The following is a 16,088-nucleotide window of genomic DNA, read 5'->3' as shown; positions in this document are numbered from 1 at the left end:
GACCCTCTTGATGGGAGCCACAGCTGCTCAGGGAGCCACGGGCATGGGGCTGCCCTTGCCACCTGTCCGTGAGCCACAGTGTGGATCTGGCTGTGGCCTACATACCCTGCCATCGAGTGTGCCTCTCTGCTGGGTGACAGAGTTCGGCCTTCTGCAGGTTTTGTCTCCTGGAGAGACAAGAAGAGTGGCTCCTGGTACATTGAGACCTTGGACGGCGTCCTGGGGCAGTGGGCTCACTCTGAAGACCTGCAGTCCCTCCTCCTCAGGGTGAGTCCTTCTTCCTGAGGGGTGCAGAGGCCTGGAGAGCAAGGCAGCAGGCCCTGGCTGAGAGTCGGGGAGCACTTTGCCTCTCAAGTGAGGAACGTGAGCATGGCGATGACGTTCGTCCTGTTTCCTTGCTTCCTTGGAGACTGGTGCCCAGGCTGACACCTGGTTCCCAGGTGACAGAGTGTCCTAAGTGCCAGGTGGCGTGGCTCAGTAGCAAGAGCATGGTACCCTGAAGCCCGACCACGTGCCTCTCCCTTAGCCCTGTGGCCGTCCCCAACATGTAGCCCAGGCTGGCCTAGAACTTGCTATGTAGTGAGCAATCAGCTTGAACTTGTGGTCCTCCTGCCTCTACTTCCCGAGTGCTGGGATTACAGCTGTGCACCACCACACCCAGTTGTTATGGGTGAAATCCAGGATGTCATGCATGCTAGACAAGTAACCTCCCAACTAAGCTCCATCTAGAGCCCAATGTCATTGACTCTTGACCATCATGCACTGTGATTCTGTCCTAGAGTGTCCCCTTCCTGGAGGCCTAATTGTCGGGACCAACCAACTTGTCGAGCAATACCTGAAACAGGGCGTGAGAATTAAGAAAGAAAAAAGTAGATTCGGGAGGGTTCTCAGTGAATGTTGGAGTAGCTTCGAGTTTATTACTCATGCCCTTTTATACCCAAAGCAAAAAGGGGAAAGCAAGACTTCCTTCCCTTGGTTCAAGGAACAAACAAGTGTAATCATCTCTTTAATTCTTCAAACATCTAGTAACCATGCCTTTGCTCAAACATCCTGTTATTTGGCCTTGAGGAGCAAAACAGGTAGTGACCATGCCTTTGACCAGACACCCTATTATTTGGCCTTGACAAGCTTGAACTCTCTGACCTTGAATCAAGGTGGAAATAGAGTCACTGTGGGCTCCCACACTCAAGGAGAATGCACAGGAAGGGGCTTGGCGGGGCCTTGCTCCGCAGCAGCCAGCCAACTCGGGGCACTCGCTCCCCACGAATGTACCAGACCTTTTTTTTTTTTTTAATATTTATTTATTTATTTATTTATTTATTTATTTATTTATTTATTATGTATACAATATTCTGTCTGTGTGTGTTTGCAGACCTTGTTACAGATGGTTGTGAGCCACCATGTGGTTGCCGGGAATTGAACTCATGACCTTTGGAAGAGCAGGCAATGCTCTTAACCACTGAGCCATCTCTCCAGCCCCTCTTTTTTTTTTTTTTAAAAAGATTTATTTATTTATTATGTATACAACTTTCTGCCTCCATGTATACCCACACGCCAGAGGAGGGTGCCAGATCTCATTACAGATGGTTTGGAGCCACCATGTGGTTGCTGGGAATTGAACTCAGGACCTCTGGAAGAGCAGACGGTGCTCTTAACCACTGAGCCATCCCTCTAGCCCCCCCCCCCCCCCACCTTTTCTTTTGGGTCACCAACCAATTAGTTCTGAATACTCGACCCAGCCTAGGCTCGTTTCTGGCTAGCTCTTTTAACTTAAGTTAACCTGTTTCTCTTTGTCTACCTTTTGCCTTGGAGCTTTTTATTTTCTTTCCATCTGTGTATCTTACTCTCAGTGCTTCTCGTGCCTGGCTGGCCGACTTCCTCCTCTTCCTCCCTCATTCTCTTCTCCCTATTTATTTTCTCTGCCCGCCAGGCCCATCTATCCCTCCCCTGCCTAGCTTTGCTGGTCAGCTTTTTATTAGATCAGTCAGGTGCCTTAGGCAGGCAAGGTTAAACAAATGGAACACATCTTTACATAGTTAAAGAAATGCGCCACAAACACATGTAACACACCTCTGCCCAGTTAAAATAATATTTCAAACAATGAGTACTCTGTGGGTTCTCACTGCCCTGTTCAGGTACACACTCCGGGGGGTATAGGAGTCACTTCTGGTCCTGAGTGGGGCCCTACAGGGCAGGGGGACCTGAGCAGCACATGGGTCCTGTCCTCCCTTCCCTCCCCTGTTCTACCTCCCCCCCCACCGCCATCTTTCTTACCCGTAGCCGTTCAGTCTGATTGGAATTGTGAGTTTTTGTATTGGAAAACTTGAGTTTTCCATTCTTGTACAGTAGCTGTATTGTTTGTTCTATAAGCCACCCCAGGAGGCCTTCTGATGGCCCCTTCAGTGGCCCTCCCCCTTAATTATGGTCTCAGACAAGGACACTGAACTCATAGATTCCCCCTGTGGTTCTGTTTTGCAGGTTGCCAATGCTGTTTCTGAGAAAGGAATTTATAAGCAGATTCCTGGCTGTTTTAACTTCCTCCGGAAGAAACTGTTTTTCAGGACTTAATGAGGCTGGGGTTGCACATTGCTTCATTGTTCTTTCCTAAACCTTCATACCCTGGAGGTGGCTGAGACCAGGACTGTCCTGAAAAGCCAGGGTTTTGGAACTGGGACAGGCCGCTCTTTCCCCTTGTGTGGCAGACAGGCTCCTAGCAGCTTCCAGGTTGGTGAGAGACGCAGAGCGGTGGAGGGAGAGGGAGAGTGTGCTGTGGATGCCACCTGGCCTCTTCATCTGTGCTTCATCTAAGCACAGATGATCTGTGACCCCAGGCCCTCTCTAGAGCAGGGCTTCTCTGCCGCTGAATGGCTGACGTGTGTGTGTGTGTGTGTGTGTGTGTGTGTGTGTGTGTAATCCTGTCATGGGATTATCCTGTGTATTACAGGGTGTTTTGCACCATCTCTGGTCTCTACCTGCCAGCTGCCAGGAGCACCCTTCCTGAGTTCTGCTAACCAGAAATGTCTTCAGACATTGTCACATGTGCCCAGGGGACATAACAGCCCCCACTGGAGGACCACTGTCCACAGGGGTCTGGGGCTCAGACCCGCAGTCCAGCGGATCTCTGAGTTTCACTGAAGTTTTCAGAAGGGTTCGTTTTTCCTTTATTGTATCATTTATTTTTAAAAAATAAATCTTAGGCCAAAGGTCTTCCTTTTGCCTGTGTCGTTCCCCACTCCTATTGTCTGTTCTTCCCTACAAAGGAGACTTTGGTTTTTTCCTGAACATTTCTCCATGTCTTCTAAGTTCCCTGCCTGAGTCCAGAAGGTGACTTCTGGGGGAGCCCGGAGTCTCCATGGATCAAGTCTCCTGTCTGAAGGACCATGATTACCCTTCTGGAGACACCTGGACAGAGCTTGGCTATCCTGAGTCCCCACTGCTGTCTCCTAGTGTCTTCCTTGCCAAGTGAACCTGTCCCCTGATGGCAGTGACGTGCAATGGTGAAATGCTGGCCTTCCCTGGAGAACGTGCTGCCCCTGGGGTCTGTATAGCTATCCTGACTTTGACTTAGTTTCCTTTCTTTCTGATAGTCTTTGCTCTGTGAACATCCACTGGAGCTCACATGGTTCTGACTGTGTAGCGCATCCCTGATGCCTCCTGAGCACTGGATTATAGTGTGCCCCATCACACCACACTCCTCCAGGGCTTTGTTTTCCGGGCCCTGAGGTAGGATGTCTGGTTAATAAGACAGATCATACCAGGACGTGATTCATAGAGTCACTTTATTACTGCTTTCCATGTGTGCATTTCCAAGGTGACAGCCCCAGAGCCATCTTCCCTTAGTTCTTTTGAATCACCTGCAGGACACACAGGAGAAGGTGAGGTTAACCTGATGGCTGAGCATCGAGTTCAGTGACTCAGGGAGAAAGGGCATGGTCATGGCTTTCCCAACCTGTAAAGAGGGATCTTCGCCTGGAGTCCTGCTGGGGCCTCAGGACCAGAGGCCACGCATCTCTAATGAGTGCATGACAAATGTACAGATTGGTGTGGCTTTGGGTGCAATTTGTTTCTTTGTTTTTCTGAGACTGGGTCTCACTGCATAGCTCTGGCTGTTGTGGAAATCATTCTGTAGACCAGAGTGGCCTTGAACTCACAGAGCTGCCTGCCTCTCTCTGCCTCCCCAGTGCTGGGATTAAAGGTGTGCACCACTATGCCGTGCTAATTTGTTTCCAAGACCATTAGTGGATCAAATACTTTTTTGGGTGTGTCTGGTTTTGGTGCTGGGATAGAATTTGGGGTCTCACACCTGCGCTACCATGGAACTGCACGATAACCCTTGGGGCTTTTTTTTTTGATATGGGGTTTCTCATAGCCCACGATGGCTTCAGAGTTGCTTTGTAGCCAGGGATGCCCTTGAATTCCTGACCTCTCACCTCCCCGTGCTGGGATTCCCTGTACATTCTAACATACAGGCTCCGTACACAGCGGAGCTGCCGGTTGCTATAGCCCAGGCTCTCAGCAGAGTCCAAGGCTTGCTCACTTCAGCAGTGCAGGCATTATAAGGGAATACAAATGAAACATCCCTTGTTGGTTTGTTTGGTTTTGCTTTTTTTCTTCTTAAAGACAGGGTTTCTTTATGTAACAGCTCTGGTTGTCCTGGAACTCACTTTGTAGACCAAGGTGGACTTGAACTCACAGAGGTCTGCCTGCTTCTCCCTCCCAAATGTAGGTGTTAAAGGTGTTTGCCACCATTCCAGGCTAAATGTTTTGATTATGTCTGGCAATACAGAGTTTTTGTTTTGTTTTATATTTTTGTCTTATATGCACACAAAACCCAGAAGAGCACATGGCATGTAATTCAGTGATTCCCTCTGTAGAATGGGAACACAGGTTAAAGTGAGGTCTTCACTGCTTACTTAATAACTCCTATATTCTTTTTATAAAAATATTTTAAATAGGGCTGGAGAGATGGCTCAGTGGTTAAGAGCACTGCCTGCTCTTCCAAAGGTCCTGAGTTCAATTCCCAGCAACCACATGGTGGCTCACAACCATCTGTAATGAGGTCTGGTGCCCTCTTCTGGCCTCCAGGCATACAATCAGACAGAATACTGTATAAATAATAAATAAATAAAAATATATTAAAAAAATAATTTAAATAAAGAAATGTATTCCTTTCAGGACAGAACAATAAAGCTGTAATTGCTGAAGCATCCAGGCTGACATTTTCCAAAGGACAGCTGCTGAGAGGGTGAATGCCTGGGGCTGCCTGATCTCATTTGTGCCTTTCGTTGGCCACTTGCTGGCCTTGGCTCATCACCTAAGGCTGTCTAGACAGGTGCTCCCAGGCATCCTCAGGGCTGCAGCTGTTTGAGACTCAAGGCTGCATGCGCACACACAGTGCGGCCCTGGGCCTGTGTCTGTGTCTGGGAACAGCAGGTGCTGGGACAACAAGTCATGCTTTAGGTCCCAAAGGTGCTGCCAGGCTCAGCTGCATAGTGACTGACGCAGCAGCTGGGGCCACAAAAGATCCCAGGATCTGCCTGAGACAAAACATTAGCATCTTTCTGCCCAGTCATTGAGGCTCCTTTGAAATGCTCTAAACTGAGTTTTGATTTCCCTCTGCCAAAATTTAGACATGGTTCTCTCCCTAGTTCACAATCAAAACAAACCAAAATGGAAAAAACCCTCTTGATTTTCTGTTTTTTTTTTTTTCCTCTAACTTACTTAAAAAAGAAGCATGTATTTGTGTGTGTATGTGCGTATGCACCACAGCACACGTATGGAAGTTGAAATACAACTTGGTGGGAGTCTGTTCTTTCCTACCATGTGGGTCCTGGGCTTTGAATTCAGGCCGTCAGTCCTGAGCTCTAACAATCTTTTTTGGATGCTCTGGGGCTAGGTCTAGTGTGGGCCGACCAGAACCAGCACACAGATGACTGAGAAGCTGGCAAGGATGAGTGGGCAAGCCTGGAAGCAGCCTCAGGCTGGCTCGGACAGCACCCTCTCCCCGTGTGCATGGCTGCCAGTTCATATCTGGTTTTCTAACAATTCAATTTAAGGTTCCCTGCAGATTGAACTGGAGGGAATGAGACAATGACAACTTCCCTACTTTCTGGGCTCTGTCACAAGTGCCACCATCCTTGTTGTTCCTGCTGAGAAGTCCTTTTAGTTCAAATCCCATTTTACAGGACAACAAACCAAAGGGGTGACTACAGAGGAGTGAATTAAAATACACCGTGTGGGCAGAACCCCTCCCTCCCTGGCATTCCTCCCCAGACTCCCTCTCCCTCCATCCTTTGAGCAAGCCAGTTTCCCACTGTTCTGGCTGCTCCCCTCAACTGCTGCCTATGTCCTCAGCTGCTCTGGCTGGCCAGCTTGTCTCAGGAATCCTCCCGTCTCTGCCTCCTCAGCACTGGGACTACAAGCATGGGCTATCATACCATGCTTGGCTTTTTACAGGAATTCTGGGTATTGAACTCAGGTCTTGGTACTCGAAAGGCATGCACTGTACTGCCTACATTCCCCCTATCCTTTTAATAATTTGTGCTTGTTAGAGTGAAAAGGAAATTGGGCTTCCAGGAAAGGACTGGGTCCCATTTGCCTGAATAGTCCTTTGTCCGGGGGCAGATAGGGACAGTTGGTCATCTTGTGGGGATGGGGGAGCACTCTTCAGGGAAACTAAGTGCTGATAACTAAGGCTGTAGGGGTCTCAAACCTTTGGGTGTGGACTTTGTAAACATATATGACCACTGACTGCATTGGAGGGTGAAGGCTGGACCTGTATACCCATAAGAAGATATGAGATAGCACTTGCTGATCCTGGGAAGCCCTGCAGGCCTCATGGCAGACTGCGGGCTTGGGGCTGGTGGTGCTTACCGTGTTGATCCAGTCAATGAAGTCGGAGACCCTGGTGAAGACGGATGGTTTGCGGGGGTAGTTGCAGCCCAGAGAGGAGCCGAAGCTCACAATGCCATGTACCTGCCACTTGCCGTTAGATGCCTGGCAGTTCAGTGGTCCGCCAGAGTCCCCCTAGGAAGCCAGAGTCGGGTGTGAACAGAGGAAGAGGATGCCCAAGGGGGCCTGGTTCTTAGTATATTCGTGTTGATCACCGTCCTCTGAGGCCAGCCAGGTCCCAGGTTGTGGTACCTTATCTACGGGAGCTGGCATGTCTTTATTTGGGGATCAGCCTCACAATCGGCTCTCCTGCTTCAGCCCCATAAATGCTGGCATTACAGGTGTGGATTATCATTCTGGCTTGGCTCACATTTTTCCTCCCTCTTTCCATGTAGTCCAGGCTGAGCTAAAAGGTGCAGCAATCCCCCTGCCTCACCCTCCCTAGTGCTGGGACGATAGGTACGTGCCCCAAGCTGCACCTAGGCACTTTCTGTGCCTCTTGTCTTTTCAAGCCAGTGAGGCTAGCCTGAGTTTCTCAGCTTCACTGGAGAAGGCAACTGAGCGTTAGAGGCTCAGACTTGCCCGAAGGAGACCATGAGGTGAGGGGTCTGTACAGGCCAGGCACCGACTGTGGGTGTGAGGACCCACTTCCCCCTCAGAAGTATCTGCCTGTAACAAGACCTTTGGTTCGTGCCACAGTCTTTAAGAAGACTTCTATAGCAGCTACCCAAGGGGCCACCTTGGGCCATTACAGTGGGGTGACAGTAAGGAGGCCAGGATGAGATCCAAGGAAACACTAAAGACTTCCTAGCCGTTACGCAAAGAGGACGCTACAGGGTGATGGAGCTTAAACCATCTTTCCTGGGGACTGAGAACAAAGGTCAGGTTCTGAAATGGTCCAGAACCGTTTCCAAGGCTCCTGCCCTAGGAGGGAGGGAGAAGATGGATCCTAGGATACCCCCAACATTTCACCCACCCCACCCCCACCACTGCCACATCCCGGCCATGTTTGGTTGTAGACTGGGACACCTGGTGGTGGATACTCACATTGCAGCTGGAGGTCACACCATCACCGCCAGCGCACACCATGCTTTTCTTCACAGTGGTTCCCCACCAGGTAGACTTGGAGCAGGTGGCGTAGTCCACAACCAGCAGGCGGCCCTGCTGCAGGACGTCAGGAGTGGCCCCGTTGGCTGAATGAGACCAGAGAGAAGGTGAGAGTGGGCAGAGACTCCGAGTAAAAAGAAGGCAGTGGGGTTGTCGGTTAAATGCTCGCCATGAAAGCCTGAGGACCTGAGTTCGGATCCCCAATGCTCACGGACAGGGTCATGTGTGGGCGTGGGAGTGGGGACGGAGGCAGGAGGGTCCCTGGAGCTTGTCAGCCATACATACAGTACAGGGGTGGGGTGGGTGGGTGAGTAAGCATCACTGCCTCGATTTCTGTTCGCCCCTTTCTGGTCCATGTCACTTTCTCCCACTCACAAGGTTGCAGTGGAGGTGGCCATGTTAGTTTGCACTGTGTCCTCAATTGGCTTGTATGCTGGCTATTGGTGATTGGTTCAGGGGTCAGCACCTGACTCGAGCTAAAGCCAATGGGCTCCTTTCTCTTAGGCTGTGGCATAAAGAGATGAAAGCCAGAGAGCTGTGGGCTGTGGATGCCTTTTTTTTTTTTTTAGACGCTGAGAAGAACGAGGCAGAAAAGATCTCTGAAAGAGAGCTTATGTTTTGTTTTTGTTTTTCAAGACAAGAGTTTCTCTGTGTAACTTTAGAGCCTGTTCTGGAACACTCTATAGATCAGACTGGCCTCAAACTCACAGAGATCTGCCTGTCTCTACCTCCCGATCACTGGGATTAAAGGCATGCGCCACCACCACCTGGCAAGTTTATGGTTCTTACAGACTTCAGACTCCTTGTTCTGGAATGTTCCTGACACCTAGTCGTGTGTCTGCACTTGGGTTTCGTTCCTCTTACTTAACTAAGACAGGGAGCCATCTGGAGCCTTCTAGCTGGGAAAAGAAAATTCTGTTGTGAAGGTAATTTTCCTCATGGCCCCACATCACTGCCACAGTTGGCCAGGATAAAGTTCATTTTCATTCTCTCTCTCTCTTCCTCCAGTGCAGCGGTTCTCAGCCTTCCTAAAGCTGTGACCCTTTAATACAGTTCCTCATGTAGTGACCCCCAACCATAACATTATTTTCATCGCTAATTCATAACCATAATTTTGCTACTGTTATGAATCATAATGAATCTGATATGCAGGATATCTGCTATGTGACCCTCCCTGAAAGGGGCTGTGACCCACAGGTTGAGAACTGCCACTTTAGGGCCATCCTTCTTTTGAGTTGGGGTCTATCATTAGCTTAGGGCTCACCCAATGGGGAACCCCAGGGAGCTGCCTGTTTCTACATTCCCAGAGCTGGCATGATAAGTACACACAATCACACCTGGCTTCTTAGCATGGCTTCTGAGGATGGAATTCAGGTCCCCATGTTTGCAAGGCAAGCGCTTTACCAGCTGAACTGTCCCCCAGCCCTCATCAGCGTCCTTCAACTGCATTTTACCAGGCTCTCCAAACAGGCTGTCCTCACGGCAGCATTTACTCCTGTTTGACAGACAGGATATGGAAGCCACGGGACTTAAGGGTCTTGCCCAAGACTGCTCTAATTAGCATGCAATGGACCCTTCGTTAACACTTTCTGGGGTCCAGAGCATTTCACACACCTTTTCTGAGACAGGGTTTCTCTGTAGCTTTTTTTTTTTTTTTTTTGGTTCCTGTCCTGGAAATAGCCCTTCTAGACCAGGCTGGCCTCGAACTCACAGAGATTCGCCTGCCTCTGCCTCCGCCTCCCGAGTGCTGGGATTAAAGGCGTGCGCCCACCACCGCCTGGCTCACACACATTTTTGATCTTCGTCACATTTTCCACTTTACAGCCAAGAAGCCTGAGCTACTTCCCTGCCTCTCCTTTGTTCCCTTGCTTGGTAAACCGGCCTCATTCCTGTCTGCAGAGGAGAAAATGGCCGCCGCTAATGTCTAGGAAAGAGTCTTCCCTAGTCCCCGTTCCTATTGGCTTTGCTTGAGTCAGGTGCTCATTCCTGAACCAATCACCAGTGAGCAGAACACTAACCACCCAAACCTGGCTCAGCTTTAGCCAGTGAGAAGAGCTGTGGGACTTCATGGTCTCCAGAAGCCCGAGGTCACAGAGAACATGTTATTCTGAGCTATGGGGCCACACGAAATACACAGTGTAACCTGTACACTTCTCGCCTCACCGTAGGGACAGGGACAGCTCACGCACAGGGGCTGCCGTGTGTTGAGTGTTTCTCTGAACTTTCTTCTGTCAACTGCTCTGCACCTCGTTAATCATGTACAGCTGCTACCCCACCTTCCCTCCCTCCTCCTGCTGTCCTCTGCCTGTTTTACAGATGAGGAAGCCACCAGAAAGGCTCAGTAATATGCCTGCATCACATAGCTAATAGTGGGAGAGCTGGGATTTGAACCAGGTGTCCTTTCCAGTCTCCGCCAGCCTGCCCCTCCAAGGCAGTCAAATACCCCAATGATAGAGGTGACACCACCCCCTTTCCCTGCCAGGCCTTGGAGGTGCCTGCTTGCTTTCACTTACTCTGCAGCCTGCCCCAGCCTGTGACATAGCAGGGGTAGTTATTGGCAAGAATGGTGCCAGCAGCTGGGAGGCAAGCGGTCTGAATCTTGCTAGTCAGGGTCACTGGGCTGGCCAGTTTGATCAGGGCAATGTCATACCTGGGTCAGAAGAAAGGTAGAACAAGGGTGTTGGCGATTCCTGCTTGCCTGTTTGCAACCATTGTCATTTTCCCATGTACCATCTCAGGCTGCCCGCCCCCCAGAAAGGGTAGCAGACTCTCCCATAAGCCTTTGCTTCTCCTTCCTCTGGTAACTCCAGCATTCCCACATGGGCCCCAGCAGCTACGGGGGTGGCTCCATCTCTAGGAGAAGAGAGCTCCTTCCCTTCCATACAGAAGGGGCAGAGGACGGGTGGGTTGACCCCTCTCGGTGCAACTACCAACTCCATCCCTGAGATTGCCAGACAGGATAGAACATACCCGTTGGCAACGTTGTTGGCATTCCACTTCTCATGGACCACAAGCTTGGAGACCTGAACAGTCACTGAGCCGGATTCCGCGGTGGAGAGGCTGTGTCGGCCCAGCACCACACGGTAGGTCTTGGAAGAGCTGTGAGGGGCAGAGAGACAAGACAGGTCAGTGACGACTTTTTCCTAGCCTCTGTGAACAAGGACACCTCACGAGTGTCCCCAGTGCAGAGCGCTGTGAAGGAAACAGTTCCCAGTTCAGAACCGTCGCTGGTATTCCCGAGAAGGGAGTTGCTGGCCTTTCCCCTCTTCTACATCCTCCCGGCCTAAGGCACTCAGTGTGCGTCACCTATGGACAGGGGAACTCAACAACACTGAGGCATAGATTTGTGCCTGTGCATCAGTCAGGCTAGCGGCGGTTCTCCAGGCTCCTTTACAGTACATGGATCCGGGGATCCTTGTTCTAGCACTGAGTGTCACTTGATGGTAGGGTGAGCATCTGGGTGAGCAGGGAAAGGTGGTCAGTTACCTGATGCAGTGGGCAGCTGTTAGGACCCAGTTGTTGGCCACCAGGGTGCCTCCGCAGGTGTGGTACCACTTCCCCAAGGACTGGTACTGCAGGGAGACCTGGGGGGGGAAGCACAAGCACATGGGTGGGCAGGGCACTTCCCTCAGACCCGTGCTTAAGGGTCTATCCCCAGACCCAAACCATCGAGATAAAACATTTTCCTCCCCAACAGACAGGGTCTATTGGGACATAGCCAAGAATGACCCAGAGCCTCTGTTCCTCCTGCCTTCACCTCCTGGGTGCTGGGGCTGCAGGTGTGTGTCACCAGACCTAGTTACTATAAAAGCATTTTAATGCTTTATAGAAAAAAATAGCACAAAACTGTGGTTGTTCATGCCTATAATCTCAGCTCTGGGGATGTGTGGGCAGGAGGATCAAGGACAATCTTGGTTCTGTACCAAGTTCCAGGATAACCTGGATTACTTGAAACCTTGTCTCAAAACAGCAACAAAAATGAACACAAATCCATGATAAAATAAATTTAAAAAATTGCTAAATAGGACATGGAGGTGTATATGTTATCTCGGGGTTTTTGTATTTGCAATCTGTTAGCATAACTTTCTCCACTTCCTACTGGTCTCTGCTTGATGCCACCTTCTCCATGAAGTTTCTATGACAACACCATCCAGAACAGTGCACACATGCACACGCGTGCTGTCCTGGCAAGTATTATGTCAAGTTGACACAAGCTAGCGCCATCTGGGAAGAGGAGGGAACCTCAATTGAGAAAGTGCCTCCATCAGATTTCCTATAGAGAAATTGATACGGGCATTTTCCTGATCAATACTTAGGGCCCAACGCACCATGGCAGGTGCCACCTCAGGGCAGCTGGTCCTGGGTTGTGCAAGAAAGCAGCATGAGCCGTGAGGAGAAATCAGTAGGCAGCACCCTGGGTTAAATTCCCGGTACTGCCCCAAACCCGACAGGGATGGGAGAGAGCTCAGGGAGGAACCCTGACAATTGGAGCTCAGTCCCATGCGGACCCGCACGGAAGGAGAGCACTGACTTCTTCAGGTTGTCCTCTGACATCCACGAGTGTCGTGACATACATGAGTCCCTATCCGGCAAATAAATGCAATAAAAGAAACAAAATGAGGGGCCGGAGAGATGGAGCGGTTAAGAGCAGTGACTGCTCTTCCAGAGGACCCAGGTTCAATTCCCAGCACCCACATGGCGGCTCACAGCTCTCTGTAACTCCAGTTCCAGGAACTCTTACTCAGACATACATCGGGGCAAAACACAAACGCACATAGAAATAAAGCATAACCAAAAAAAATAAATAAATAAAATGAAGAAAGGATTTCGCTAGCCGGGCGGTGGTGGCGCACGCCTTTAATCCCAGCACTCGGGAGGCAGAGGCAGGCGGATCTCTGTGAGTTCGAGACCAGCCTGGTCTACAGAGCTAGTTCCATGACAGGCTCCAAAGCCACAGAGAAACCCTGTCTTGTTTAAAAAAAAAAAAAAAAAGGATTCCGCTCCGCTCTAATCTAAAATACACAAAACCTCCTGTGGATAGAAACTTTTTTCTCATGGGCAGAAAAGCCAGGACTGAGCCATTGCTTTTGGTTTTGAAGGTGAGTTTATCGAGAAGTAAAGAAGTAGCTTCCTGCTAGTCAGGGGGTGGCACATGCCTTTAATCCCAGCACTGGGGAGGCAGGGGCAGACACAGATCTCTGTGAGTTTGAGGCCAGCCTTGTTTACAGAGTGAGTCCTAGGACAGGCTCCAAAGCTACAGAGAAACCCTGTCTCAAAAAACAAACAAGCAAAACCAAAAAACCGAAAGAAAAGAAAGGAAGGAAGGAAAAAAAATAGCTTCCTATAGCATGGAGGGGAACAAAAAAATTAGTTGCTTTAAAAAATGCTTGAGATCTTACATATCCCAAGGTGGTCTCAAATTCTTTATATAACTGGGGGTGACCCTGAGCACCTCTCTTCCTGCCTTCACCTTCCAAATACTAGAATTATGTTCCTGCACCGCCATGCCCAAAGTTTTATGTGGTGATGCAGATCTAACCAGAACTACCAAACACCAACTGAACTACATACTCAACCTCTGAATCAAATTTGAATCTTGACTCTTCCCAAATTAGCAGGATGGCTTTAGACCACTCAGAGTCCCAGTTCCTTTATCAGGAAAATAGGGACCACTTGGGCAGGGCTCTCAACATCACTAATAATTCCAATAGAACAGTATTTAGATACTGTGGCCGTTGCCGTGTGTCACGCATCTTTCTGTGCTGAGCACAAGAGTCACTTCTCATCACTCCTGTGACCCCTGCTTATCATGGCCATTTTACATGTGAGCAAAGGCAGCTGTGCAGCAATGCCAGCAGGACTGTTAACTGTTTCTAATGTGATCTACAGAAAGAGCTTACCTATCACACATACAAACAGCGCTTGGGATGGGAATGGTGGCACATGCCTTTAATCCCAGCGCTCAAGTGGATCTCTGAGTTTGAGGCCGATTTGGTCTACATTGTGAGTTCCAAGATAGCCAGAGCTACATGGTAAGACCCTATCTAAATAGATAATAAATAAATAAGCAGTTGAATATAAAAAGATAATGCTTGGGGCTGGAGAGATGGCTCCGAGGTTAAGAGCACTGGCTGCTCTGCCAGAGGTCCTGAGTTCAATTCCCAGCAACCACATGGTGGCTCATAACCATCTGTAGTGAGATCTGGTGCCCTCTTCTGGCCTGCAGGTATACATGCAGGCAGAACACTGTACTCAATAAATATTTTTTAAAAAGATAATGCTTACTGGTTTTTATTTTATGTGTACTAGTGTTTGCCTTTATGTATGTATATGCACCATGTGCTTTGTCTAGTGCCCTTTGAGGCCAGAAGAGGGCACTGGATGCCCTGGAACTGGAGTTCTAGATTGTTATGAGCTGCTACATGGGTGCTGGGAACTGAACTGGGGTCCTCTGAAAGTATAGCAAGTACTCTTCACTTTGGAGTCTTCTCTCCAGCTCTCCAGGACAGATGTGCTTCTGACATTTAAAAAAATGTAGGCCAGGCGATGGTGGCGCACGCCTTTAATCCCAGCACTTGGGAGGCAGAGGCAGGCTGATCTCTGTGAGTTCGAGACCAGCCTGGTCTACAGAGCTAGTTCCAGGACAGGCTCCAAAGCCACAGAGAAACCCTGTCTTGAAAAACAAAACAAAACAAAAATGTAGAACAGGGCTGGAGAGATGGCACAATGGTTAAGAGCACAGGCTGCTTTTCCGGAGGACCTGAGTTCAATTCCCAGCACCCACATGGTGGCTCCCAACCATCTCTAGTGGGATCTGATGCCCACTTCTGGCATAAAGGTGTACATGCAGTTAGAGCACTCACACATAAAATAAATAAATAAATCTTTTTTAAAATGTAAAATAGCCTGGACAATGGTGTCACGTGCCTTTAATGCCAGCATTTGGGAGGCAGAGGCAGGTGGATCTCTGTTGAAGGACAGCCTGGTCTACAGAGCGAGTTCCAGGACAGGCAGAGCTCCACAGAGAAACCCAGACCCACAAAAATAATACATATAAAAACATGTGTTTGGTGTTGGGTATGGTTTTCTAAGTCAGGTTTTACAGGCCTATGATCCTGTCTCTTCTACAGACAACTTTTCAACTAAGTGCAAATTATGCCAAGTAAGAGATTTTTTAAAAAAAAATACCCATTTTAAAGGTCACACATGTCCTATGAAAGATCTAGTCATTTGTGCCTGTGCCAAATTTCAGTTTTGACAGCACTATGATTCTATCAGTGTAAGGAAACAGTTATTTTCATTGGTAACAGTGTAATTAAGAGTTAATTTGCATAAACAGCCCTGACTGGTCCATTCAAACAAAGAATATTTGCATAGGAGAGATGTCTACTACCTCACAGAGTAACCCCGTGCTCCAGCAAGCATTGCAAATGTGTGTCTCAGGGTAGTGGGCCTCTGGCGGCTCCTTTTTGAAGTCTTCTGGAGAAGTTACCTTTCTCTCAACCTCCAAACTGACTGAGGCTGCCGGAATGTATTGTATTGGTAAAACTGCCCAGGTTGGCCTCTGTGTTTCCGCCAGTCCTCATGTTTGCCTGAATATCAGACCCACCGGTGTGGTTGACTCACCTGCCAGGGCCAGCTGTTGGGTGTGGCCTCTTCACCTCCAACTACTCTGCTCACATGTTGCTGGGCCTCATAAGCGGGGTACCCGCAGCTGAGAGCTGTGAAGAGAGAGGATTGTACCAGTTGGGGATTGTGTGTGTGGACATACCCAAATCCCAGCGGGAAACCCTTGCTTTGGGGTGATCTAATAGGTCCGCCAGTCGGTACTTCATCCCAGTTCCCAGCTTGTTTTTGAATTTGTCAGGTAACTGAAGTGGGCCTTAAATTTGTGATCCTCTTTTCTCAGCCTCCCGATGGCTGGGGTTATTGGAGTGTGTCATCACACCCTGCTCCAAGCTTCCTGTAACTAAGGGACCGACCGGAGAGGAGACAGCTGCTCAAGACAAGGCGAGAGTGTCTAGTCCCAGTTTCACCAGACAGAAGTTACCTCCAGCCACCAATGCAGATAGCAGCAAGGTCCTGATCAT

At 49.3% G+C, this 16,088-nt stretch overlaps 2 protein-coding genes across 3 annotated transcripts in view; one reads left to right on the top strand and one right to left on the bottom strand.

Moving 5' to 3' along the window:
- Casp9 (caspase 9) overlaps window positions 1–5,040 on the top strand; it is a 17,825-nt gene extending 12,785 nt beyond the window's left edge. The window contains exons 8-10 of one of the 2 annotated variants that reach the window (XR_009058012.1): window positions 158–267; window positions 2,479–2,724; window positions 2,945–5,040. Coding sequence is in view for 1 of the 2 variants with exons in the window: in XM_057785294.1 (XP_057641277.1) it covers window positions 158–267; window positions 2,479–2,568 (200 nt within the window). In the remaining variant the exon portion in view is untranslated. Of the gene's footprint in view, window positions 1–157; window positions 268–2,478 lie in introns of both variants that reach the window. The other variant, XM_057785294.1, reaches the window with a different exon arrangement.
- LOC130883580 (chymotrypsin-like elastase family member 2A) lies at window positions 3,837–16,088 on the bottom strand. Its single transcript, XM_057784153.1, has 8 exons — window positions 16,049–16,088; window positions 15,625–15,719; window positions 11,485–11,582; window positions 10,969–11,097; window positions 10,512–10,648; window positions 7,939–8,084; window positions 6,847–7,026; window positions 3,837–3,854 (listed from the first exon to the last, which is right to left on the bottom strand). The coding sequence occupies exons 1-8, from the start codon at window positions 16,086–16,088 to the stop codon at window positions 3,837–3,839; spliced, it is 843 nt and encodes a 280-aa protein (XP_057640136.1).

Source organism: Chionomys nivalis, chromosome 11 (genome assembly GCF_950005125.1).
Source record: "Chionomys nivalis chromosome 11, mChiNiv1.1, whole genome shotgun sequence".
In the NCBI taxonomy this organism is placed as follows: Eukaryota; Metazoa; Chordata; class Mammalia; order Rodentia; family Cricetidae; genus Chionomys; species Chionomys nivalis.
Note: the sequence above shows the minus strand (reverse complement) of the source record. Positions and strands in the feature narration are given on the sequence as shown.

What these genes read in the sequence shown, in the direction of transcription:
- LOC130883580 (XM_057784153.1), bottom strand. Translation starts at nt 16,088, where the DNA reads ATGATCAGGACCTTGCTGCTATCTGCATTGGTGGCTGGAG. An exon ending in ACAGCTGCCCACTGCATCAG is followed by an intron (nt 11,098 to 11,484) that starts GTAACTGACCAC and finishes TGCCCCTCACAG; the next exon opens with CTCTTCCAAGACCTACCGTG. An exon ending in GTGTGACCTCCAGCTGCAAT is followed by an intron (nt 7,027 to 7,938) that starts GTGAGTATCCAC and finishes CTGGCTTCCTAG; the next exon opens with GGGGACTCTGGCGGACCACT.